This window comes from Candida theae (genome assembly GCF_024610275.1).
Source record: "Candida theae strain CBS 12239 chromosome Unknown scaffold4, whole genome shotgun sequence".
NCBI lineage: Eukaryota > Fungi > Ascomycota > Pichiomycetes > Serinales > Debaryomycetaceae > Lodderomyces > Lodderomyces theae.
This window is the reverse complement of record NW_026261436.1, coordinates 166,788-189,184: the sequence shown is the minus strand read 5'-3', so window position 1 is coordinate 189,184 and position 22,397 is coordinate 166,788. Positions and strand designations below refer to the sequence as shown.

Here is a 22,397-nt window from a genome sequence, read left to right as displayed (position 1 = left end):
AGCCCGAGACAAATGCAGCACCTCCCTCCCCCCTCTGTTTCAAACTCTTTTTTTAAGTACAACTATTAAAGCACCAAGTCTCGTTCTTTTAATCGGGAATAAAGCTCGGGCTCTATGTACTTTTTTAATGTCGGCTCTCCAGTTAAATCCTTTCTCCTTCTAGTTTTGAGAAGGAAATCTCGAGATAACGACTCCTCGGGAACTGGCTCCAATGTAGGCAATGGACATGCACCATCGAATGGATCTCCAGGCACAATGTCCCAATGCAGGAATACCATCGACATGGACACTTTGTTGTGGGCATGTAACTTTGCATCTGAAATCATGCCAAAACTATCAATGACAGGAACAAAGCCTTCGACGTGATACAATGGTGTACCTTCAATTGGCTCTTGCTTGCTAAAATTGCCCCTTCTGAGGTTGAGAATTTCCTTTAAAACACGTATAGCCTTGTATGGGCATACTGCGTCGACTTGATAAATTGGTTCCATGATCCGTGGCTTGGCAGTTAGTAAGCCGGCATAGCAAGCACGACGCACTAAGGGGATAATTTGTGCAGCATTCAAAGCAAACTGTGAATTCTCTCCAAATTGTGCATCGAGAATCTTAAACTTGACATTCCGGATTGGCTCATTAAGCAACGGACCTTCGTTGACGCTCCATTTGAAACCGGAAACAATCAAGGATTTCAATTCGGAAAGATGATCTTTGTCAGTTTCGCCATCTAAAGTGTCATCAAGCAAAATGTCCGGTCCGATTAAATCTTTAGGTCCAAAAGACCAAACTGACCTCGCCGCCAAAGCATCCCATCCAAATTTATTTTTCAAAATCGATGACATTTCCTTTTTACTTAGATGAATGTCAATCAATTTTCTTTCAATTTCAAAACTCAATGCCGCGTCATTCACAGGCTCAGCAATAATTGAAATAGAGACTTCTCCATTGGCAGTAGTAACGGGAATTTGTGTAAATGATTGCGCAATGCACGTCTCTGAGAAGATTGTCATTGGGTCGCTTACTCTGATTTGTAAGTCGTTGTTGAAGAAAAGTCTCAAATCATGCAACAAGCAATCCATGTAGAATTCACCAGGACCAACAACTGAAATTTCACCATTCTCTCCAACACTTAAAACGGAGGATAAATATGACCGAGATATCTTTTCCAAGCCCTCAAGTAGTAAGGGTCTCTCATTTGGGTTCATGGGCTCCACTGCAACCTTCAAGACCGATGTAACTGCATAGTCAGGAGGTTTGAAAACCGGGTCTTTTACATTATCTAGCGACACTACCGTGGCACCCTTTTTGATACTGGAGTCAATATCCTCAATCAAAACTATAGTATTAGAAATACTCTCCACTGGTACGTTATATCTGCCACCAGGTAAGTAAAGATGCTTGACAGTGGCACTAAGCTCCTTGACATCGTCTCCCTCATTTTCGACGTAAACCTTGATTTGATCGCCTTCATTTAGCGTTCCAGAATAAATACGACATAATGCCAAGAAGGACTCGCCATCGGGCGACTCCACATGCTTGCTAATTTTTCCAAGCAATGGTGCCTCAGTGGTATCTATAGGAGGAGATGGAATGGACGTTTCAACGGAGTCCACGAAACCGGTCTCATGCTTGAACACTCTTTGGAAAACTGATTTCAAAAGTATCTTGACATCCTTTTTATACTCGGATTTGGAAATGGAAACCCTAAAATGATCCCATAAAAGTTGCCCCAATTCTTTATGAGGTGGTTCAGTAGTTAAAACATAGATTGCAATTTGGTAAACTATCTCCAACGCAAACGCCACAAACGTATACGGGTACTTGCCTCCGTTGGAATCGGTCGTTATTTCATTTTTTTCGTAGTTGAAGAAGTATTCCCCCCACAATCTTTCCTGAAAGTCCCTCACTTGCATCTCCGATCGTTGTGTGTGTGAATACAAGTTGGCGAAACTACTCGTCGTGAACGAAATGCCAAATTCCGATGAGGCAAAAACAACGTTGCTTGAAGTGGGACATAGTCTTTGAGATTTAGTGTACTTCGTACCTCTGTCTCCATCAATGTATTGGTTCACGTCGTCGATTATATTGAAAAGCTTCAAGTACGCGTCCTTTGGTGGCAACCTGAGCTCTAATACCAATCGATCGATTTTGTTCAATACAAGCACGAACGGCAAGTTGCGATGAAAAATCTCGTCTAGTATCAATTTATCTTTGAAAGTCAAGCCCACTACCGAATCCACGACCAACACAGCTCCATCACATATCTCGAGCCCAGCCACAACCTCATCTCCAAAATCGGCATGACCTGGCGTATCTAATAAACTGAGTACATATGAAGAGCCTTTTACATTTGGAAGCATTAAAGTGATTGGTGAAGTCTTTATTGAGACTTCCCTCTCTATTTCCAATTTATGATTATCCAAGTATCTCTTAGGTCGTGAGTGTTTCGATTTCCCATCACTCTCCACGTGCGTTTTTTGCACAAGTTGGTCAAGAAATGACGTCTTTCCAGATTGAAAGTTCCCAACAATGCAAACATTTCGTATCCTTTCAGGAACCTCGCGTATAGTGTGAACCATGTACTCTCTTGAATAGGTTAATTGTGGTAGACTCTCCTCGTTGATGACCATTTTCATCCTCTTGTCCACCTTGGGGGCAATCACTGGCATATTCTGTGAAAATTCAGTAGGACTAACATGGATTATTTCTGAGTCCTCCGTCGGTACCGCATTGCTCTGAACAATTGCATTTGTGGATGTTTCTTGATGTTTGATGGGCGCCAATTCCTGTCCTGCTGACACATCTTGTTCTTGTGTCCCAGTGTCCAGATTAGACTCAACTGGTTCACCGATCAAGTTCCCGAATTCATCATATAGCTCTTCGTCGTTCATTGGAATCCACAATGTGCTGAGTTTTGAGCACAAGTGAAGTATGCATTGATAACAATTTTTTTTTTTCTGATGCGCAGAGAACTCTTCAGAGGCAATGAAGAGTGGATACTATCGACCCCTCCACTACACTATGTCACAAACTTGAGCCATAGATGCAATCCATTGTCATTCATTCTAATTAGTATAGTACAAACTTTTTCTTTACTCAATGAGGAAGCAATAACCACCTCTTTTCAAGAGCTACACACAGTAACATGTGTTATTACGTCAATGTTTGGTATTTCCTCAACTCAGTCAACAAACTTTGCAACTGGACGTCTGAAACTTTATTCTGTAAGCTCGGTATCAAACTCTTTGCTTCCTCAGCATCCTCGCATTCCAAAGTTCCCAATTGCGCAATTTCAAAAGGATGCAAATGCTCCTTGCAATGTTCATTGAAATCATTGAGAAGCTTCTCAACCGTTTCACAGCTTGACCTATTCTTGAATCTGGCGAAATTGGTTAAGTAATTTAATGTCTTGTGTATGATTTCGTTCAGGTTTGGTCCTGCTAGTTCCATATTGGAAATCTCATCCTCTTTAGTGTTGTTATAATCGTCATCCTCATCTGAGTCAGAATTCATCGCATCATCAGTGCCCGCTTGGGACAGTTGACGACCACGACTTTTGGCTTTTTGACTCTTCTTTCGTTCCTTCAAAGCTGCTCTAATTAACAATCTCGTCTCGGATAGATTGAGGGCTATCAACTGCTGCTCCTCTCCAGAGTTTGTTATCTGAGTTAATTGAAATTCAGGACCTAGTTTCAAAACCGCTGCATTCTCTTCGTCGTCAATATTCTGTGTAGCAACTTTCCTCCTTCTAACGCCCAATGCACTTGTACTGACATTCATTGAAACTGTGAAAAATGTGTGAATCGTATGTGTTGGATCTGGCGACTGGATCTATTAGCTTTTAAAATAGGGCTTAGTGGATACACTGCTCGGTCACTGCTGTCAACACTTGGAAATTTGATTGAGCTTTAAATTAATAAGTCAATACTTTGATGAAATATAAATGATGTTAAATCTAGTGAATTAAATGCTGCACAGGATACACAAGCATATATATGTATAAATATAATAGTTGGTCGTTAATTGATGGAGGACGGATGGTTGGGCTCGAGATGGAACTGTCGTTTGGGCACAACTTCAAAGTAAGAATGTTCCTGAGTTTTCACGATTTTTCTTTTCTGTTTTTCTTTTTCTTTTTTTTTTTTTATTTTTTTTTTCTTTTTCATTGGATTTCTGAAACATTGCACACGACCATACCGCCACTACTACAAGTATGTCCTATCTTCCTATACGGGCATCTCGATGGATTTCACATCTTGGACAAACGGGTGCTTTAATGCCTCCTGCGGTGTCAACCTTTCCAAGGGATTGAGATTGAGCACCTTTGTCAAAAAATCAACCAATAGTAATCGCTCTTGACATTCCTTTTCAACCATCAGACTGGTCATCTTCTTACTAGGAAGTTTGTAATTCAAAATAATATCCTTCAACAACTTGTGTTTAAAGTAGTTCTTGTTTGGGTGTTCCTTTTTGTGTGAATGACTCGGTCCACTTTCCATTTTGGCAGCTTGCAAATCATGTGAGTACTCTTCAAAAGACTTTATTTCATAGGTTGGTTTCCCATCTGGTTTCTCACTAGGTATCTTTTTGAAAAAACTCAATGAATTTCGACCTACTTCAATCATGTGTCTTGGTGGGGGGCCCAACATGTCAACAATCTTCCAGATTTGATTATACTCGGAAGTACCTGGAAACATTGGCAATCCAAGGAAAAACTCCCCCACAATACAACCCAAAGACCACATATCAATAGATTCCGTATACGGTAAACCAAGAATAACCTCTGGTGATCGGTAAAACCTTGACTGGATGTATGTGTAGATAGTTTGTCTCGTGAAGCATGCAGAGCCGAAATCAATTACTTTGATATTAGGTTTATCTGGTTGGCATAGCAAAATATTTTCCGGTTTCAAATCACAGTGGATCATTTGAAAATTCTTCAACTGAGCTAATGCATCTAGCAATTGCTTAGTAAGTAGCTTCACCAATTTCATACTCAATCCTTGAAATTGGTTCTGTTTGATCAACTCATAAAGATTCGAAGCCAAGAGCTCAAACACTAAACACAAGTGCTCCTTGTGCATAAATGTGTCCAATAACCGTATAAAGCTCTTTCCGTCACTGTTGTTGTTTAAAAACTCCAACAACTTCACTTCTGTCAAGGACTGGTTCATGTAAGCCGGTTTGGATTTGATAACCTTCACAGCACATACAGTTTGATTTATCAAATTTTGGCACTTAACAACCTGACCAAAGGTACCTGACCCTAATAAATCGAGAACCATATACTTTCTACCTTCTTCGCTTCCGAGAATATCATTGACATAAAGAATATAATCACTTTCTTCGTTGTCGTACCCGTTATTGAACTTTGGATCCAGAGGTTTGGTTAATACCCGTTTAGGATTCGTTGATTTTGAATACTGAAACTTCCTTGGCTGGCATATGCCATAAGACTCAGTTAAATACACCGATAATGCATTGAGAGGTGAAATATGAACGGAGTTAACAGAGCACCGTCTGTACTTGGGTTGCTGGTGGATTTTGGGACAAAGTTCTGATTTGTTGTGAATTTTCCTAGCCTTGGGGGCAGGTTTTCTTAAATTTGTTGCCTTTTGTTGTTGAAGTGCTTGCTTGTACTGCTGGTATTGCACGATAGAGCCCGATCTTCTAGCAGGTGGAGGATAGTATTGACCAGTTTTACTGTCGTAAATTGGCTGGTGCTGTTGTTGTTGTTGGTAATAATGATTAGGCATAACAGCTACTGATGATCTTCGGTTTGCGCCGGGTATAGGGGCCATACTGGGATTGATGAATTGGGATAGTCCAGGTGCCACACCTGGTACCACTGACGCGTCGGCGTTACTACCAAACAAGGCTCCATTCCCACCCTGTGCAACCAATGCCGGACCTGCTCTAGCTTGTTGGTTATATCCATACGGATTGCTGTAGGTTCCATCCACTGCCGCTGACATTCGACGGTCATTGGGGTTGTTGAGTGATACATCGGGATTGGAAAAATACTGAGTGAATGGATTATCGGCACGAGTTGGCGGTTGTACATAAGGAGAAACTTGAGGATTGGCGTTGGCGGAACTTTCATTTTCATAAGTTGTCAGAAGCTGATTTGTGAATGACAATCGCTTGTTTAAAGGCGGGGGCTGATGCTGTTGCAATAATGGTAAATGGTGTGACTTTGTTGGCGATTGAGACAATGCAGACGAAGAGGGGGAAGATGTAGCTGACAGGGAATGGTTCATGGAAAACCACGGGTTACGAAACCCCGGAGCTTGATTTTTGTAAGCCTGTTGCGGTAGATACATTTGATCTTGTACCAGGGTGTCATGTCTTCCATTGGGGTACTGCTGTTGCTGGTGCTGCTGTTGCTGTTGCTGTTGCTGTTGCTGCTGTTGCTGCTGAGTTGGTGGTGGTAAATGCCAATTACCTCCAATCGAATTGTGTCTGTAGTTGTAATGATTATAAGACATTGTTGAGGACACGTATATTGCTATTTCAGGCTATGTTCTCTGCCTTTATAATTGAACAGTCCAGGTGTACTGATATAGTTGTTGCGTTTTGCTCAGGAATTGAAATTCTGTCGTTGGTTGTTGAAAGATCAACTTGGATACTTTATTTTTGCTCACCCCAAATTTTGAATTCCCAGTTATCACACACACACACACACACAGACACACAGACACACGCTGTCTTTTTCCGATATGTTACAAGCAACTTATGTCGACCCAAGAGCTAGTTAGTGTGGACAAAGTATGACGTAGAATATAGTTGCTCAATGAATGTGTGTATGGTCATAAACTGTGTGCAGCTGTAAATAAGTAAAGAGTAATATACAATTAAAGGGGCTGGGCAAGAGGGAGACTGAGAGGGGAAGGAGAAATTATGAATAAATGAATGAGAAGCAATTACAAAAAGGAAAGTAGTATTTAACCCATACACAAAACACACACATTTGTTTAACTTACTTACGCCACAGCACAAGACACAAGACACATACACATACACACACACACACACACACATACACCATCATCGTTGTCGTCTTCATTTACTTTAGAGACACATCAACGGACTGTCAAAGTGTATAACAAAATCCTCCAGAAGTATCGCTGAAGCTTACATTTTACCCAAAGCGTTTTTGTCTCAGTATTTGTTAATCTATAAAACCAACTGTTACATTATCCTACTTATATACAAGAACAAGCACTCTTCCATACTCTTCCTCTCTTTTTTCTAAGCAGCAAGTTTGGCTGGCTCTTCAGGGTAGACTGGAGCCATAGTTGGCTGCGCTTGTAATCTTTGCATCATCATACCAACACCCTCGAAAACACCCAAAAGACATGCACAAGTAATGGCAGAGTTTCTCGTATGTTTCCAGCCTCCTCTAATAGCCAAAGCACCACCAGTGAAAAATCCAGCAATGACTGCGTTCCAAGCATCTTCTCTCTTACGTACTGCTTTGACTGTACAATCAAATGTCGAGAATAGTCCACCCCAAACACCAAAATTACCCCCTACTACAGGAGCTCTGGCTTTTATTGCAGAGAGGGCACCGTATCCTCTTTCGCCGTGTGGTGAGTTCCTAAACCCTTTTATACCGTGCCATACGCAACCACCAATGACACCCATCGCAAAAGCACCACCAAAATCATTAAGAATGACGATTGGACATGGATCTCTAGCGTGATCTGCAGACATTTAGATATATATTTTTATATGTTGTGGTAGTATGTAGACAGGAAACGATGAAAACTAGATGGAATTAGCTCCTTTTATAAGTGATATATTGTTATTGTAGAATGGTCTTTGCCTGGAGTTACGGAACCGAAATTTTTCGCCTTTTTTTTTTTTTTTTTTTTTTTTTCAAAATTTTTGCCGAAAAGAAAACGGNTTTTTTTTTTTTTTTTTTTTTTTTTTTTTTTTTTTTTTTTTTTTTTTTTTTTTTTTTTTTTTTTTTTTTTTTTTTTTTTTTTTTTTTTTTTTTTTTTTTTTTTTTTTTTTTTTTTTTTTTTTTTTTTTTTTTTTTTTTTTTTTTTTTTTTTTTTTTTTTTTTTTTTTTTTTTTTTTTTTTTTTTTTTTTTTTTTTTTTTTTTTTTTTTTTTTTTTTTTTTTTTTTTTTTTTTTTTTTTTTTTTATTTTTTTTTTTTTTTTTTTTTTTTTTTTTTTTTTTTTTTTCAAAACTTTTGCAGAAAAGAAAACGGGATGCTCTCCATGCAGGATGATTGATTTGCAGAAGTTGCAAAATAGAAGACGTTACAACAACACTGTCTATAGAGTATATAAAAATACAATCGATAGGGCCAGCTGTCAACCATTTATCGCCCCAGCTGTTTCAGTGGCTCATTGTCAATTTCCTCATCATTCAAATCTTCAATCGATTCATCCCCAACAACCAAACTTTCCGAACTCTCTTGACCAGTTGCCTCCATATTGTTCAATTCAAAATAGTCATCATCAATCTCTGGTCCCGTAAAAGACTTTGAGCCCCAAGTCACATAACTGAGAATAGAAAATCCCAAGAATAACACCAATACAACACTGGCATAATTCATTCTACTCCAATCTAAATTTTTAATCACTGGAGGAACACAAAGAATGAAAATGGAAAGAATAGTCCAAAACACTGATATTCCATTAACTAACCAGCCAAAAACCCCCAATCTAAAAGCGGCCCCCTTGATCTTTTGTCGTTTGTTCAACATCAACAAAAATACAGGTATTCCATTTGCAACTGTTAGTGAAACGACAGCAGCTCCCATGAATGCGTTGAATGCGGTCCTGGAAAGAAGGGACAACAAAGACAACACCGCACAAACAACAATTGACAAGTATAGAGCATTTTTTGGAATTGCATACTCCTCAACTGAACTCACCTCGGTCCATAAATGAGCCATTGGAAGACCCCCGTCACGAGCTAAAGCAAACGTACTCCTAGATGCAGTGGTGAGCGACCCTATACTTTGAAACATAATTGTTCCAACCAATAAACATGCCATGAGGAAGCTAATGATGAATGACTCTGTTGAAAGTTTAAAAATGATCTCAATTGGCATGATGTTGGTGTTACCATCTAAAAGAAGCTCAAGTTCTGGCAATATTGTCAATATGGGAATTATGAATATAAGCCCAGTAAGACTCGCCAACAACATTGAGTACAACATGCCCTTTGGCATGTTTCGTTCAGCGTTCTTGACTTCATCGGATATCGAAAGAAGCATTCCATACCCGGTTAGCAGAAATGCCGGTGCTTGAAGTCCCACCATAAATGCCAATGGGTCGGGCCATCCTGAGCGTGAGTTGTCAAATGTGGTCAATATCTGTTTTATGGAGTTTGTCCTCGGGGCGTAGAAAATAAGTAGTATGTCAATGGCCAAAACTGTGTAAATGGTCCAAAGGATGCTCGCCTTGTTGATTCGTTCCAAGTGTCTGAAAAACTTGAGGTTTATGAGGCCAGCAAGGGCTAGTATGATGAGAAAGACTCCATTCACCAACCACCTGCTGGCCCTGAACTCATCCTTTAGACTTATTATAGACAATGTGAACTCAGATCCAGAATAAATGATGCTGACTGCGTACGTCCAATTTCCAATGAGTAGTAGCCAGCCAGTAACCCAACTCCATATCGAAGAATACTTTTCACTGCTCAATAGGGCGCTGTAGTGATACACACCTCCTGAAGTCGGGAATTTAGCATTTATTTCGGACAACGACATACCTACACACAAGGACATTATGCTTACGATAATCCAGCCGTATAGAATCGTAACATTTGCACCATCCATCAATGAAATCCAAAGGGTTGAAGATAAACCAAAAGGGACTCCCATCAATGAGAACCCAAGACCAATAACCGAGGTAACAGTCAATTTTCGGTCAAGTGATTTTTGGTACTTGAAATGCTCAATATGTTCTGGCTCATTATCCCCCAAAATGTCTGAATCAATTAACGATTCTATGAATCTCACTGGCTGTGACGATTGAATGTCCTCGATGAAGTGATGGATGGGTGCATGCAATGATGGTTCTTGTTGAGTCGTGATTGATGCTTGCAGTGATGTCGTTTGAAATGTGTCTTGCTGTGGCAGAAAGGTCCTTGGATCATTCAGTTCATGTTGCATCTTTGTATCAACGTCCCTCACTCTAGCGTCAGCAGCGAGTATTATCGGTGCAGACTTCGGTCCCTTAAATCAGCTCTGCTCTTGGATCAAAGTTAGCCGACTTCTTTTTCACATTCAAAAGCGCGGCGCAGACACTGGAGAAAAAAAAAAAAAATAAAAATAAAAAAACACATTTAGCGTTTTCGGAGGTGCCGAGCTTCGGTTACTGATCAATTAACAATGAGTTATCCTGTGTTACTCATCTACCATACTATTACCACTTTCAACTCCATGGTGTCCCTATTGGACTCTGAAATGCAGACAGCCTTGTAGATAACTTCATCAAACAAGTGATAGTTATCCAATACAACCTCCTTCTCAGGGGGCCAAGATCTCGTGGCAATACTTTCTGAGAAGTCTATTAGATTCTTCGGCATTAGCTTCAGCCAACGACTCCGCTAATTGTCTACTCAACTTTGTGAGTGTCTTGGTCGTTAACAGCTTATCTTGAGTCGACCTTAAGTACGCCACCTTGTCCAACAATCGGCAAAGACGATTGTATGAGGATAACCAATGGGAATCAAAATCCGTGATAGCAATAAAGTGACAACAGAAGTTCTTTTCTAACATCTTTAAAACTCCAGACACCAATTGAGTACAAGAGCACCTCAGAGCAACGCATATAATATCACTGGAAGGATTCAACTGCACAAAACGATTCGTAGCAGTGAGTTTCTCAAATAGGAGTACTTTCACATTTCGCAATTCATCTTTAGGAAACAACTCAAAGGAGTCCTCCTTGGTTTGCTGTATCTCCTCTTTCCCTCTTTGCAATGATAGCTGCATAGAAATTCCTCCTCTTCTCCCACCCCCCTTTCCACTCAGCGTGTACTTTAAAATCTTCCAAGGTGTAGCTAAAGCAACCAGCAAAGCTTTTCGCATTGATCGTTGCACGCTTGTTGCGAGCTCCAAAAGCCTTTATCCCAATAACCAACATTCCTCGGACTTGGGTCTCTTCTTGTTTCTAAAAAGCAGCAGAAGTTGGGAATCAATCTCAATATACCATTCAACTCAACTTGGTTTGTTTCACGCGAAATGATACCTTCCTTTTGGTGTGATGAATTGGATGGAGTTGGATTTCGAATTAAATTTTGCTGTCAATTGCAATGAGAAGAGAACACCATAGATATCTCTCCCCTTACGTATCTCACTATCTAACCTAGTGGGATACCCCCAACGTTTATCCCTGAGTTCCTCTGGCTTGTGTGCAAAAATCACTTTGTCCTCTTGTACATGCTCTTACACAACTCGAACATCGTTGTAGTGTGCTCGCATTAGCACCTGCTAGAGGATAAATTCATTTTATTTACCCCTCGTGCTACCCCTGAAGACGCCATTTGTTACTAAAAGTTAAAAATTTTTGCAATTTTTATTTTTGCAACATCCTTTTTTTCTCATTTTCTCTTGATTTGCACTTTTCAGCTTGGTGGAATTAAGACCCAGAAAAAAAGGGACCTTCTTTTAGGCTGCAGGATTGGAAATGCAGGTGGTGTGACAAAATCAAGCTCAAGGAATGGGTGAAAGGATATTTATGCACAAGCATATGGATTAAAGATACAAACAATTATGCTATTATTAAAGCCACACAAACACAGTTAAATAATAATATCATTATTACTCTATATAGTTATTGTTATTACAATTAGGCCCAGAAATACAGCTAACAATAGCCAGATGGTGGTTTGGCCAAAGGAATATGTAAAGAAGGCTTCTCTAAAACCCGAACATCACCAATGGTTAATTCTGAACAATTTTTTTTTTTTCTTTGTTCCCAATCTCTCTCTCATTCCCTCGATCGCGCTCACTCTGTCTCCCCCTCTCTCTCTCTCGCGCGCGCGCGCTCTCATTATGACAAATTTTTTTTTTGCGAATGATGGACATCTCATTCGAACCGCAGACAATATTCATACACAATCTACTCATAATGACACCCCAATTTGTTCTAGGCCCCGATGCATACAACCAAGCCCGCACGTCGATTTCGGCATTAATCAGCCACCAAAGGTCCGAGGACCGTCCCGCATCCGCCATCTACCTCACGATCAATTTCAATATCAAATTGGCAAAATCCAAAGACTACAGACTTCGAGTAATACCAGTTACCCATAAAATTGATAAGATATCCAACAAATCCATCACCTTCATCTCAAAGGACCCGGCGAACTACTATAGGGGTATTTTGACGGCAAAGGACTCACCCACTGAAGATGCATTCAATGAAATCATATCGTTCAAGAAACTCAAACTGAAAGCCAAGTCTCAAAAAACATTGATCAAGCTATACAAAGAAAACGACATCATAGTTGCCGACCACAGAGTCCACAAACTCCTCCCTGATGTGTTGGGGCCTACATTTTACGCGAGGAAGAAGAAACTACCATTCATGCTCCAAATGGCCAAACCGGATCCGTCTGTACATCTAAGAAGGTCGCAGCAAAGCAAACTTAAAGATGACAGGTGCGATCCGGTATACATCCATAGACAATTGAGATCCATTGTTGGAAACCCGGCGTTTGCACCCACCACGAACGCTGGTGATGTTATTTCCCTCAAGATTGGCTACACAAATTGGAAAATTGATGATTTGCTTGATAATGTTGACGATATTGTTGGATACTTGACAAATGAGGAGAATAGAGATGCTATTGGAGCCACTATAAACTTGGAAAATTTGGTGAATATAAATGTTAGAGGCGAAGATAGTATAAGTTTGCCGGTTTTGGTTCGATCAAAGGAGTCGGCTGATGTTGAGGACGATAGTGACTTTGATTTTTGAAAAAAGGGGGCTTTTGTATACGGAAATTAAATAACCCTGTGTATGTCTCTGTATTAGGATTGTACTTTTCTTTTGGATCAATTCTGTAAAGCAACGAGTCTGTATGTGTTGCAGTGTGTGTTGTCGCAAATAAGCGAAGGTTTATCTACTCTGTTTTTTTACAGTACCTCGTCCATTACGTCCAGACACAACTTCGCTCTCACACAATGGGTTTTACTCTTATGTACTCTATGCACGATCAGTGAGAAACGAAACAAGAAGAAAAAAAAAATTGGTCAAGATTGAACAAACCACCACAACACAGCACAGCACAGCTTCAGCTTCAGCTTTGCCACCATGAACAACAACGGAAGTAATCAAAACACACATACGGTGTCAAATCTATCTGCTGGCCTCAAGTCGGTTTCACTTAGTGACCAGCAACAAATACAAGACAGCTCATCTTCACTGGAACACCAACACCAACAACAACTACAATCAAGAATAAGTCAATTCTTTCAAAATCAGCCACAGGAAGGATACACGTTGTTTTCACACCGGTCTGCGCCAAACGGATTCAAAGTAGCCATCATCTTGTCAGAGTTGAACTTGCCATTCAACACCATATTCCTAGACTTTAACAATGGTGAACAACGTGCACCTGAATTTGTAACGATAAACCCCAACGCTAGAGTCCCCGCTTTGATAGACCACTACAATGAAAACGTATCCATTTGGGAATCGGGTGCGATAATACTATACCTTGTGTCAAAGTACATGAAGGAGAATAATGAATGCAGTTTATGGAGTGACAATCTAGTCGAACAGAGTCAGATAAATTCATGGCTCTTCTTTCAAACAAGTGGGCATGCGCCTATGATTGGACAAGCTTTACATTTTAGGTATTTCCATTCTAGCCCCGTGCCTAGTGCAGTAGAGCGGTACACCGATGAAGTCAGGCGAGTTTATGGTGTTGTGGAAATGGCGTTGGCCGAAAGACGAGAGGCGTTGATTATGGATTTGGATGTGGAGAATGCCGCTGCGTATAGCGCTGGTACTACCCCATTGTCCCAATCGAGGTATTTTGACTATCCTGTTTGGCTAGTCGGCGATAGAGCCACTGTGGCTGATTTGTCATTTGTGCCATGGAATAATGTGGTTGATAGAATCGGAATAAATCTTAAAGTGGAGTTTCCTGAGGTGTACAAGTGGACAAAGTATATGATGAGAAGACCAGCTGTGGTTAGGGCTCTACGCGGGGAGAATTGATTACAATGTGGTGCACATTGTATAGCTTTATCATAAAGGGACTAAACTGTATGAGAATGTATCGTAGAAGGCATAGCACAGAAGAGTTATTATTATCTTAGTTGTAGTCTCTACTCCATTCCGCTCTGGTTTTGTGTTGTTTTTCCATTGCTCTGTCAAAAGATAACAACACACGCCACAATAAAAATCAAAAGGCACAGTCATACTACGCCCATTGACATGAGTCTCGATGTACCTCACATTGCTGTACTTGTCTTAGATACACCAATTCCTGGGCTTGCTGAAAAATACGGGGACTTTGGAGACAACACTATCGACTTGCTAAAAACCACCGGTGCATCCAAATCAACAGCATTTGTTAAATACCAATTGAATACCGAGGACTTGGCTGAGCTCGATCGCGTCTATGAAAAGTTACTTTCAGCAGTTCACAACCATTTGGTGCAAGGCTTTGTGTTGACTGGTTCTCGCAGTGACGCTTTCGATACAGCAACATGGTTGATCAAATTTAAATCTTTTCTTAAGAACACCATTCTCAAGGTCGGCAAACCAGTCGTGGGTATCTGTTTTGGACATCAGGTCATTGCATTAGTGTTGGGATCCAAAGTGGAACGAAGCAACGAAGGGTGGGAAATTGGCACCACTACAATCTCTATAAACGATGAAATATACAAGTTGGAGAATTCCCCATTCAACGAGCTCAGTCAACGGGAGAACGTAAAGGAGGATGGCCAAGACTACAATGCTGCTGTTTTATTCGATAGATTAAACTTGGTTGAATCTCATCAAGATGTCGTCCTCGGTGGACTTCCTGAAGGTTTCATAAACTTTGGATCAACCAGTTCGGCATCGATTCAAGGAATGGTTAGTGTTGATAAAGGCAACGGTCACAAGCGGAACTGCAAAGTAATCACTTTCCAAGGTCATCCGGAGTTCACCACTGAGATAGCTTTGGATTTGCTAAAGAATATATACGATGCAGGATTAGTGAGTGAAAAGGAGTACGAAAAGGCAAAGTACCACACATCGAGCTTGAACAATCAGGGAAACTTGATTGGGAAAGTCATCAACAAGTTTCTTGCAGTTGAGACGTAAGCAACACCCGTATTAAGTTACGATAGTATAGAGTTCATTAGTAAATCCATTGTATTCCTCTAACGATCATCTAAAAATCTACTCTCATTGGGGGAAACAATGGTAAACCCGTTGAGCTTCCCCCTTGATCCAAATCTATTAAATCCAAAAGACGGTCCGTTCGAAGTGCTTGAGTTTCCTTCTCTGTTGGTTAATCTATCATTGACACCTTTCAAGTTTTGACATTTTAACTCCAACGCCTTTATTTTGTCATTGAGAAGCTTTGTATCCTGATTATTCTGTGAGGTGAGTTTTCCAATAACTTCTCTCAACTCATCTCTTTGACTTTCTAATATTTTGATTTCCTCCTGCTGCGAGTAATTCTGACTCAACAAGTCTTCATTCTCAGCTTGTAGAATCTGAATCTTTTCAATCAAGTTGCTGTCCATTGCATTGAGGTCCAATTGGTCTTGGGATTCCAATTCGGATATCCTGTTTTGAAGTTGATTCACGAGGTCATTCTTTGCAACTAACTGATTGTAAATTTCCGTCTTTTCATACTCCAACTTCAATGGGCTTGGCGATTGACCTTGTTCTTGAAGCAATGCATGCTCTTCACTTATAAATCGGAGTCTTTTCTCCTTGTTCAACTTTTCCTGCAACTCGACAATAGCTTTGGACTTTTCAATAACAACAGACTCCAAATTGTCGGGTTCACCACCTGGAGAGCGAGAATAAACTGTATGGTTCTTGAGTCGAGTTTCCAAAGAAAGTTCCCTCTTGATTGACGATGCTAATTCCCTTGTGATTGACTCCAATTCATCAAGTAACTCGGTGTTGCAGTTCATAATGTGCATCTCCTCCTTGGTAAAAGGCAACGGTTTCTGCTGCATTGACCGATCGCCAATGGATGAAACGATAGTATTGGAAGATGGAGTTCTCTGATGAGAATTTAAATCTCGTTCCGGCTCAGCAACACTTGATCTCTTTGATCTTGACAAACGCTTCAAAAAATTCCTTCCTGAAAATGAAGACCTCTTTTCTTTTTTACTCAGCTGGCTTGAATGGGATGCTGAAGAGAATGTGCGAGGGACTGAATTCAGCAGTCCTCCTCTCTCCGCTTGGTTCGTTTGCTCGTAATTATTGTCAAACGGTCTAGTTTCCTTGTGAGTTGTGTTGTCCTGAACTGGACTATATATACCCTTGCTTTCCTTTTCAGATATATCCTGAATAGGCTCGGTGATGTTAGAGTAGTTGTCGAATTTGCCATCGGCCGAATGCGATACTTGGGAGGTTGGTGCAGTAGGTGGTGTGTTTGAGCCGTGTACATTTTGCCTGGCTCCATGAAATTCACTTTCGCTATCAAAATTGTTGCCCATTGGCGAGTCACTTGCTTCGTAAAATGACGAAGGAGACGCAGTTTGGACCAACTGTGTGTTAGAAAGTTGCGGATTTGTATCTGCAGAAGGGTTCCTAAAATTGCTAAAAGCTGTGTTGTCTCTTATGCTACGGAGTGAGTGTTGTTCCAGTGGCTTTCTGTTGCCAAGCAAAGTTGAGTGAGAATTCGAAGGTTGCAACTCGTTGAGATCTGGCGAATCGCTTCTTGTGGATGGTGCAATAGAGGGTGATTTGTCAGTTGTTTCCTCAGGGGTAGATGATTGGGACTCCCCTTGATCCTGTTGTGCATTCCGCCCGCCATCGTTAAACAAATCTAACTTGCGTATTTTCATTGAGTTATTCTTTTTCAATGTGGACTTTCGTGATAGGTCAATACCTTTACTTTCTTCTTTGTCAAACTTGTAGATTACGTCTTCGTCTTCCTCGTCGTTGTGATTGCCTTCTTCCTCTTCACGAACCTCTCCCAATTCCTCTAAAGAGTGTTGTTGCATGCGGTCGTAACCTACATTAGACAGCGGTGCTGTCTTCGGTTGAAAGGACTGCGTATAGCCATTTTCAAATTGCTGTTCATTTTCAAACTGAAGTGGCTGTTGCTGGGAAAACTGTGCGTTGGGAGGTTGTCTCTGATATGGCCCACTAGGGCCCAGTCTCATCTGGTTTTCGGGGCCAACTGGTCCACCAACTGCAGGATCTGATCGCCCGTTGGCCCTGAAATTTTGATCTTGATAAAATTGCGGTTGCAGGGGATATTGATTATTGAATTGAAGAGGACCTTGGGGTTGTTGTAACTGGGCTGATGAAACCAAGTTTTTGCTTCGTAATGGTGGACCTTGATATCCCTGAGGGGGACCACCCACAAAAGGTCTTGATCCTCCTAGCGACTTTGTTCTCGGATAGTTTTGACCATAAATTCCACCACCGCTCATTAATGACATAGACCGACCGCTTTGGTCAAATTGTTGCGGATTTTGGGGTGGAAACTGTTGTTGTCTCATTGGAAATTGTTCCTGTGGGCGTGGCCTCATGGGATTACCTCTTTGAGAAGTCATTGACATAGATCGAGGATCTGGCATCATCTGTTGTTGTGCAAATGGGTAACGCTGGTCAGCAGGCATTGCGGAAAAGCTTGCAGCCATGGAATTTGCTCGAGAGCCATCGTACATGGGATTGAAACCTGTTGCTAGTGAGTTTGCTCGGGGACCTTGTTGCATTGGATTCCCAACTGTAGCTAGTGAATTTGCTCGGGGACCCTGCTGCATGGGATTTCCGCCCGTGGCCAATGAATTTGCTCTTGCACCATTGAGCAAGGCCATCTTTTTTTGTTGATTCATTTGCTTCCTATACTGTACATTGTTTAGCTTTGAATTGGAACTGATGGGTACTTGTCTCCCAAAAGTTCCTAAAGTGGGGATGATGGGTGCAGTGTCCAAATTAGAGTTTGAATTGTAGATTCCTCCTTCGTTTCTAATGTGCTTTATGTCTTCAAACGATAGGTTTGCGCTCCCCGTCAATTCCCCTATATCAGCCCCTGCGTCGTCGTTGAACTCCTCAACCTTGTTCATGTTTTTTAGAAAAGACATAGTGTGATATATTGATGTTTAAGTGTGCAAATGAGAGAGAGAGAGAGAGTTTGTCAAAAAAAAAAGGTGGGCTATACTATTTCTTTTTCGGGTGGAAATGAGAGAAGAAGGATTTCGGAAATCTCAACACATACAGATACACATACAGATACACATACACACACACACACACATATGTAAAATAGGTAAACAGAGCAGGGGAAAAAAAAAATTTGGATTGTGTTTTATATGTAGGTTTAAGAATTAAACACCGCCCGATATTAGAGCATTAACTTCGGAGTTAGGTAATTCATGCAAGAAACATCTTTCTAGAGACAGCTACAGCAAAGGATGAGAATAGAGTGGCTCAATTAATAAATTAAAATCGTAGGCATAACACTGAGGAGTGTTCAAATTGTCTCAATCAATAAAACAGGCTAAACCTATACATCGTGATTACTGATGATCTTCTTCAATTCTAGCGACTATTGGGTATCTCATTTTGAAGAACACTATCCAATCCTCAACGATCTTCAATTGCTTTTCTTCCAAGTCTGACAAGTCCCAAGTATTGGGGATCCGACCATCCTCTTCTTCTTTCAATTGCAATCTATTCAATCCAAGAAGTCTTCCAACATCTTTCCCCACCAATTTGTGGTATGCTTTGCCTGGCCCATAACTCTTTTCGTTCTCTGTGACATCGTAAACTAGACCCTTGATTGCTACGTATAGTTTGGGAATCTCCACTCCATTGTGCTTCAGAAGCTGCTGTCTTGATAAGGAGGGTAGTGAATCGAGATCCAAGCTCTCATTCTTGAGAAAAATCTCTGTAGGTTCTTTGCTTTTGCTTCCAAACATAAGGATCTTTTCGTTGTTGTGAAGCGTATTCAGGTCAGTTTCGGACTGAGTGTGGAGGAGAATTCAGACAAAAAAAAAAAAGCAAAACACGACGCAAACGATTAACAAATAAAAAAAGGTGTGTGAAAAATTATCAAAGCACCACCACTCACTGCTCATTATTCGAATAAAGAACACTATGATATGGTATGTGCAATCGTATACTTTGGAAATCACTCATTTTACTAACATCTTTCTAGACTGATGACTCGCTGAAATATCCACCGGACATACAAAAACTATTTCAACCAAAACCACCACTTGTGTACATTCCACCCATCGACTATCCTCCCGAGGAGAGGTCCACTTTACCTATTACCCCAATATCAAACTACAAGAGTCATGTGAAGGATTATTTAGAACATGAACTACCCAAAAGAGAGTCGCTCACTGAAAAGCCCGAGTTGTCACAACACAAGAAGAAGCTTTTGAAAGCTAATGACAAAAGACAAAAGCAAAAGGACTCTTTTGATCGCCAGTTGCGTGATTGGAATGACCCCGAGCTACTAGCCAAACATGAAGCCGAAATCATGAAGGATCCTTACAAGACTGTATTTGTTGCACGGTTGGATTATAGTTTGAAAGAAATTGACTTGTCCAATTACTTTAGAAAATTTGGTGTTATTGAGTCAGTTCTGATCATTCGTGATCATGAAAAAAGGAGCAAAGGGTATGGCTTCATTGTCTATGAGAGAGATATTGACGCGCAGGCGTGTGTTTCGGAGTTATCGCGGACTGGAGTGAAATTAAAAGAAAGAACTATATTGGTCGATATTGAAAGAAGTAGGGTTTGGCGGAATTGGAAACCTAGACGGTTAGGTGGAGGATTGGGTGGCAGGGGATACCTGAAAGAGGGAAGGGTGGCTTCAGCCGCAGCAAGTGGACGGCGATTGCACATTGCTAATAACTCATCAGTACCTCCTCATTTTCCACCAAGCAATGTCCACAAACATAACCCGCCTGCTTATATATCCCCTGCCCATGCCTACACTCCCCCGGCAAACGTGCCGTCACCTTCGAAATATCAACCTATCAGCCAGCCAAAGCCATATAGCTATAATTCAACTCAAACATCATCTGGTAGATCTATTCGAAGTATCAGAGGCGGAGAATAAGGCGAAAGAACCCGCACCACTGGTCAGCTTAGCGGTAAGAGGAGTTTCCAATAACATAGTTGTGTAGTATACGTGTAGTAGTGGTATATCCACTACTATACATCGTTTGAAATCGCGCTCTACCAAAAACCAAACATCGTAAAAACATTTCTTACACTATTTTTTTTTTTTTGTATCTGCAACACTTCAGTAGCAAATTGAAAGTCTCAAACATGGGTAGTGAAAGTCCGGTGAAGAGGAAAATTGAGACTGAGGAGTCATCAGGTCTAAAGCGAACAAAACTGATTGGCCACGAGGACATCAAAACCACAATTGTCAACGAAGTCAAACAAATTTTTGAAGAACGAATTGCTCGATTAGAATCTAGAGTCAAGTTTTTAGAAGATGAATTAGATTTGAAAGAAGACAGTAGTGGCGCTGTCACTAGCTCTGAGAATACAGGTGACAAGACTAAAGAATCGGAGAAGCCAACAAAGGATGACGGCCAGACACCCACACAGACAGCTTTGCCACCTCCCCTACCTCCCAGAGCAACATTCGGAAAAACACCATTTCAATTCAGAACTGAGAATAGCAAAGACAATAAAGATGAGCCCAAACGTGTAGCTTCAAGTCCCAACCCTGTTTTTGGAGCCACCACGTCCTTTGGCAACTTGAAAAAAGAACCAAAACCTGCTACAGAAAACTCGCAAAAGGTATCTACATCAACTTCGAGCTTTGGCTCATTCGGTTCAAAATCGCGTTTTGGGAACGCATTCCAAGAATCATTAAAGAAAAAGTCCTTTTTGGACTCGTCAGATGATGCTAATGACAGCAATAGTGCTCTGGCTGATGGTAAAGATCTGTTGCAAACAACCACAGCAACGCAACAGTTTAAACAAGTTGATTTGAACCCTGTACAGCAATCAACTGGTGAGGAAGATGAAAAGTCATTATTCACCTGTGGAGCAAAACTATTTGAGGTACAATTGGCAAACATCAGAGAAGGCTGGAAAGAAAGAGGAATAGGACCTTTACATTTAAACCAATCAGTTCATGACCTGGACCAAGTAAGGATAGTGATGAGGTCCCAAGGATTGTTGAAGGTGATTTTGAACTATAAAATACAAAAGAGCACCGAGATTTTCGAGGGCTTGGAAGCGAGCTTGGCTCCTGGGAAATATCTTCGGTTCAACTCAGTTCTAGAAGGAAAGCCAATACAGTATATGTTGAAATTTGCCAATCAGCAAATAAGGGACGATTTGATTCAAAAAATTAATGATTTGAAGTCAAAGATGTAGTCTATTTAATAAATGCAACACTTACAACAGTTGAGCCTTGTACACCGCCAAACTGGAAGCTTGGATATTGAATCTGGTCCCATTTACGTAATTCGGTGCCAGATGTAATGATTTTAACAAGTTCGTTTTCGGTAAAATTGCACGAGGTTACTAGAAGAATACTTCCTTCCCGCATCATTTTCGAGACTTGACTCGCATAAATATCCATGCCTCTTTTTCCATCCGAAAGCTCTTGATTCAAAGCAATTGCATCAAGTGTACCCTTATCCAATAGCACATCAAATTTATTCTCTAGAAATGGTGTGTCGCTTAGTAAATCAACTTGGTCGAATTTGAATGAGCTATTTGGAAACTTTTTGCTAGCAATATTAGTGGCGAATTCAATCGACTCTGCTGAATAGTCAATTTCATGGTACGTGAAGTCTTTGTCCACGTCTTGCAACTCCTGCAGTAGCTCAAAAAGAAGATGGCCATTACCCGTCCCTAAATCAAGAAACAGAGTATAATCCGCAAGTTCTCCTTCGTCTATCTTGTCGACTATGAATTGAATCATCTTGGATTCAGCATCGGAGTCATCGAACCAACATTCACCAGTGTCTTCGTTGTTGCTTTGAAAATTTTGCAACTCCCTCTTGTAGAATTCGTTCCAGCTAAGAAAAAGGTTAGTAACTGTATGAATGCTTTAATACATTGTCTCCCTAAACATACTACTCCTGAGTTCCTAACTTTGATGAATTCAACTTGATTTCTTCCGTCATTTGGGCTCAGTGAAATAAGCCCATCACGAACTATTTCCTTTGCGCGTCTGATTTTTATTTTTATTTTTTTATTTTTTTTTTTTTTGGAACTCTCCGAAGAAGTTGTCAACAAAAGATTCA

The 22,397-nt window shown here is 40.7% G+C and overlaps 13 protein-coding genes across 13 annotated transcripts; 4 read left to right on the top strand and 9 right to left on the bottom strand. All coding sequences in view use genetic code 12, as the record gives it.

Moving 5' to 3' along the window:
* Positions 1-65: 65 nt before the first annotated feature.
* On the bottom strand, positions 66-2,888 carry SNU114 (U5 snRNP GTPase; the record flags this gene model as incomplete). The annotated part of the gene is made up of 1 exon (XM_051751949.1): positions 66-2,888. One exon carries the CDS (start codon positions 2,886-2,888, stop codon positions 66-68), a length of 2,823 nt encoding a protein of 940 aa, XP_051608852.1.
* Positions 2,889-3,150: 262 nt separating this feature from the next.
* RPB4 (DNA-directed RNA polymerase II subunit) lies at positions 3,151-3,777 on the bottom strand (the record flags this gene model as incomplete). The annotated part of the gene is made up of 1 exon (XM_051751948.1): positions 3,151-3,777. The coding sequence occupies one exon, from the start codon at positions 3,775-3,777 to the stop codon at positions 3,151-3,153; it is 627 nt and encodes a 208-aa protein (XP_051608851.1).
* A 446-nt stretch (positions 3,778-4,223) lies between these two features.
* On the bottom strand, positions 4,224-6,485 carry YAK1 (serine/threonine protein kinase; the record flags this gene model as incomplete). The annotated part of the gene is made up of 1 exon (XM_051751947.1): positions 4,224-6,485. One exon carries the CDS (start codon positions 6,483-6,485, stop codon positions 4,224-4,226), a length of 2,262 nt encoding a protein of 753 aa, XP_051608850.1.
* Positions 6,486-7,248: 763 nt separating this feature from the next.
* Positions 7,249-7,713, bottom strand: TIM17 (protein transporter; the record flags this gene model as incomplete). Its single annotated transcript, XM_051751946.1, has 1 exon — positions 7,249-7,713. The coding sequence occupies one exon, from the start codon at positions 7,711-7,713 to the stop codon at positions 7,249-7,251; it is 465 nt and encodes a 154-aa protein (XP_051608849.1).
* A 617-nt stretch (positions 7,714-8,330) lies between these two features.
* On the bottom strand, positions 8,331-10,405 carry TPO5 (Tpo5p; the record flags this gene model as incomplete). Its single annotated transcript, XM_051751945.1, has 2 exons — positions 8,331-10,187; positions 10,385-10,405. The coding sequence occupies 2 exons, from the start codon at positions 10,403-10,405 to the stop codon at positions 8,331-8,333; spliced, it is 1,878 nt and encodes a 625-aa protein (XP_051608848.1).
* Positions 10,406-10,490: 85 nt separating this feature from the next.
* KGF57_002611 (uncharacterized protein) lies at positions 10,491-11,054 on the bottom strand (the record flags this gene model as incomplete). Its single annotated transcript, XM_051751944.1, has 1 exon — positions 10,491-11,054. One exon carries the CDS (start codon positions 11,052-11,054, stop codon positions 10,491-10,493), a length of 564 nt encoding a protein of 187 aa, XP_051608847.1.
* A 1,042-nt stretch (positions 11,055-12,096) lies between these two features.
* KGF57_002610 (uncharacterized protein) lies at positions 12,097-12,948 on the top strand (the record flags this gene model as incomplete). The annotated part of the gene is made up of 1 exon (XM_051751943.1): positions 12,097-12,948. The coding sequence occupies one exon, from the start codon at positions 12,097-12,099 to the stop codon at positions 12,946-12,948; it is 852 nt and encodes a 283-aa protein (XP_051608846.1).
* Positions 12,949-13,284: 336 nt separating this feature from the next.
* Positions 13,285-15,291, top strand: URE2 (Ure2p; the record flags this gene model as incomplete). The annotated part of the gene is made up of 3 exons (XM_051751942.1): positions 13,285-14,169; positions 14,222-14,244; positions 14,397-15,291. 3 exons carry the CDS (start codon positions 13,285-13,287, stop codon positions 15,289-15,291), a joined length of 1,803 nt encoding a protein of 600 aa, XP_051608845.1.
* A 59-nt stretch (positions 15,292-15,350) lies between these two features.
* KGF57_002608 (uncharacterized protein) lies at positions 15,351-18,230 on the bottom strand (the record flags this gene model as incomplete). The annotated part of the gene is made up of 1 exon (XM_051751941.1): positions 15,351-18,230. The coding sequence occupies one exon, from the start codon at positions 18,228-18,230 to the stop codon at positions 15,351-15,353; it is 2,880 nt and encodes a 959-aa protein (XP_051608844.1).
* A 453-nt stretch (positions 18,231-18,683) lies between these two features.
* KGF57_002607 (uncharacterized protein) lies at positions 18,684-19,085 on the bottom strand (the record flags this gene model as incomplete). The annotated part of the gene is made up of 1 exon (XM_051751939.1): positions 18,684-19,085. One exon carries the CDS (start codon positions 19,083-19,085, stop codon positions 18,684-18,686), a length of 402 nt encoding a protein of 133 aa, XP_051608843.1.
* A 183-nt stretch (positions 19,086-19,268) lies between these two features.
* Positions 19,269-20,239, top strand: KGF57_002606 (U1 snRNP complex subunit; the record flags this gene model as incomplete). The annotated part of the gene is made up of 2 exons (XM_051751938.1): positions 19,269-19,271; positions 19,325-20,239. The coding sequence occupies 2 exons, from the start codon at positions 19,269-19,271 to the stop codon at positions 20,237-20,239; spliced, it is 918 nt and encodes a 305-aa protein (XP_051608842.1).
* Positions 20,240-20,451: 212 nt separating this feature from the next.
* KGF57_002605 (uncharacterized protein) lies at positions 20,452-21,519 on the top strand (the record flags this gene model as incomplete). The annotated part of the gene is made up of 1 exon (XM_051751937.1): positions 20,452-21,519. The coding sequence occupies one exon, from the start codon at positions 20,452-20,454 to the stop codon at positions 21,517-21,519; it is 1,068 nt and encodes a 355-aa protein (XP_051608841.1).
* A 1-nt stretch (position 21,520) lies between these two features.
* Positions 21,521-22,277, bottom strand: KGF57_002604 (uncharacterized protein; the record flags this gene model as incomplete). Its single annotated transcript, XM_051751936.1, has 2 exons — positions 21,521-22,169; positions 22,228-22,277. The coding sequence occupies 2 exons, from the start codon at positions 22,275-22,277 to the stop codon at positions 21,521-21,523; spliced, it is 699 nt and encodes a 232-aa protein (XP_051608840.1).
* Positions 22,278-22,397: the final 120 nt, after the last annotated feature.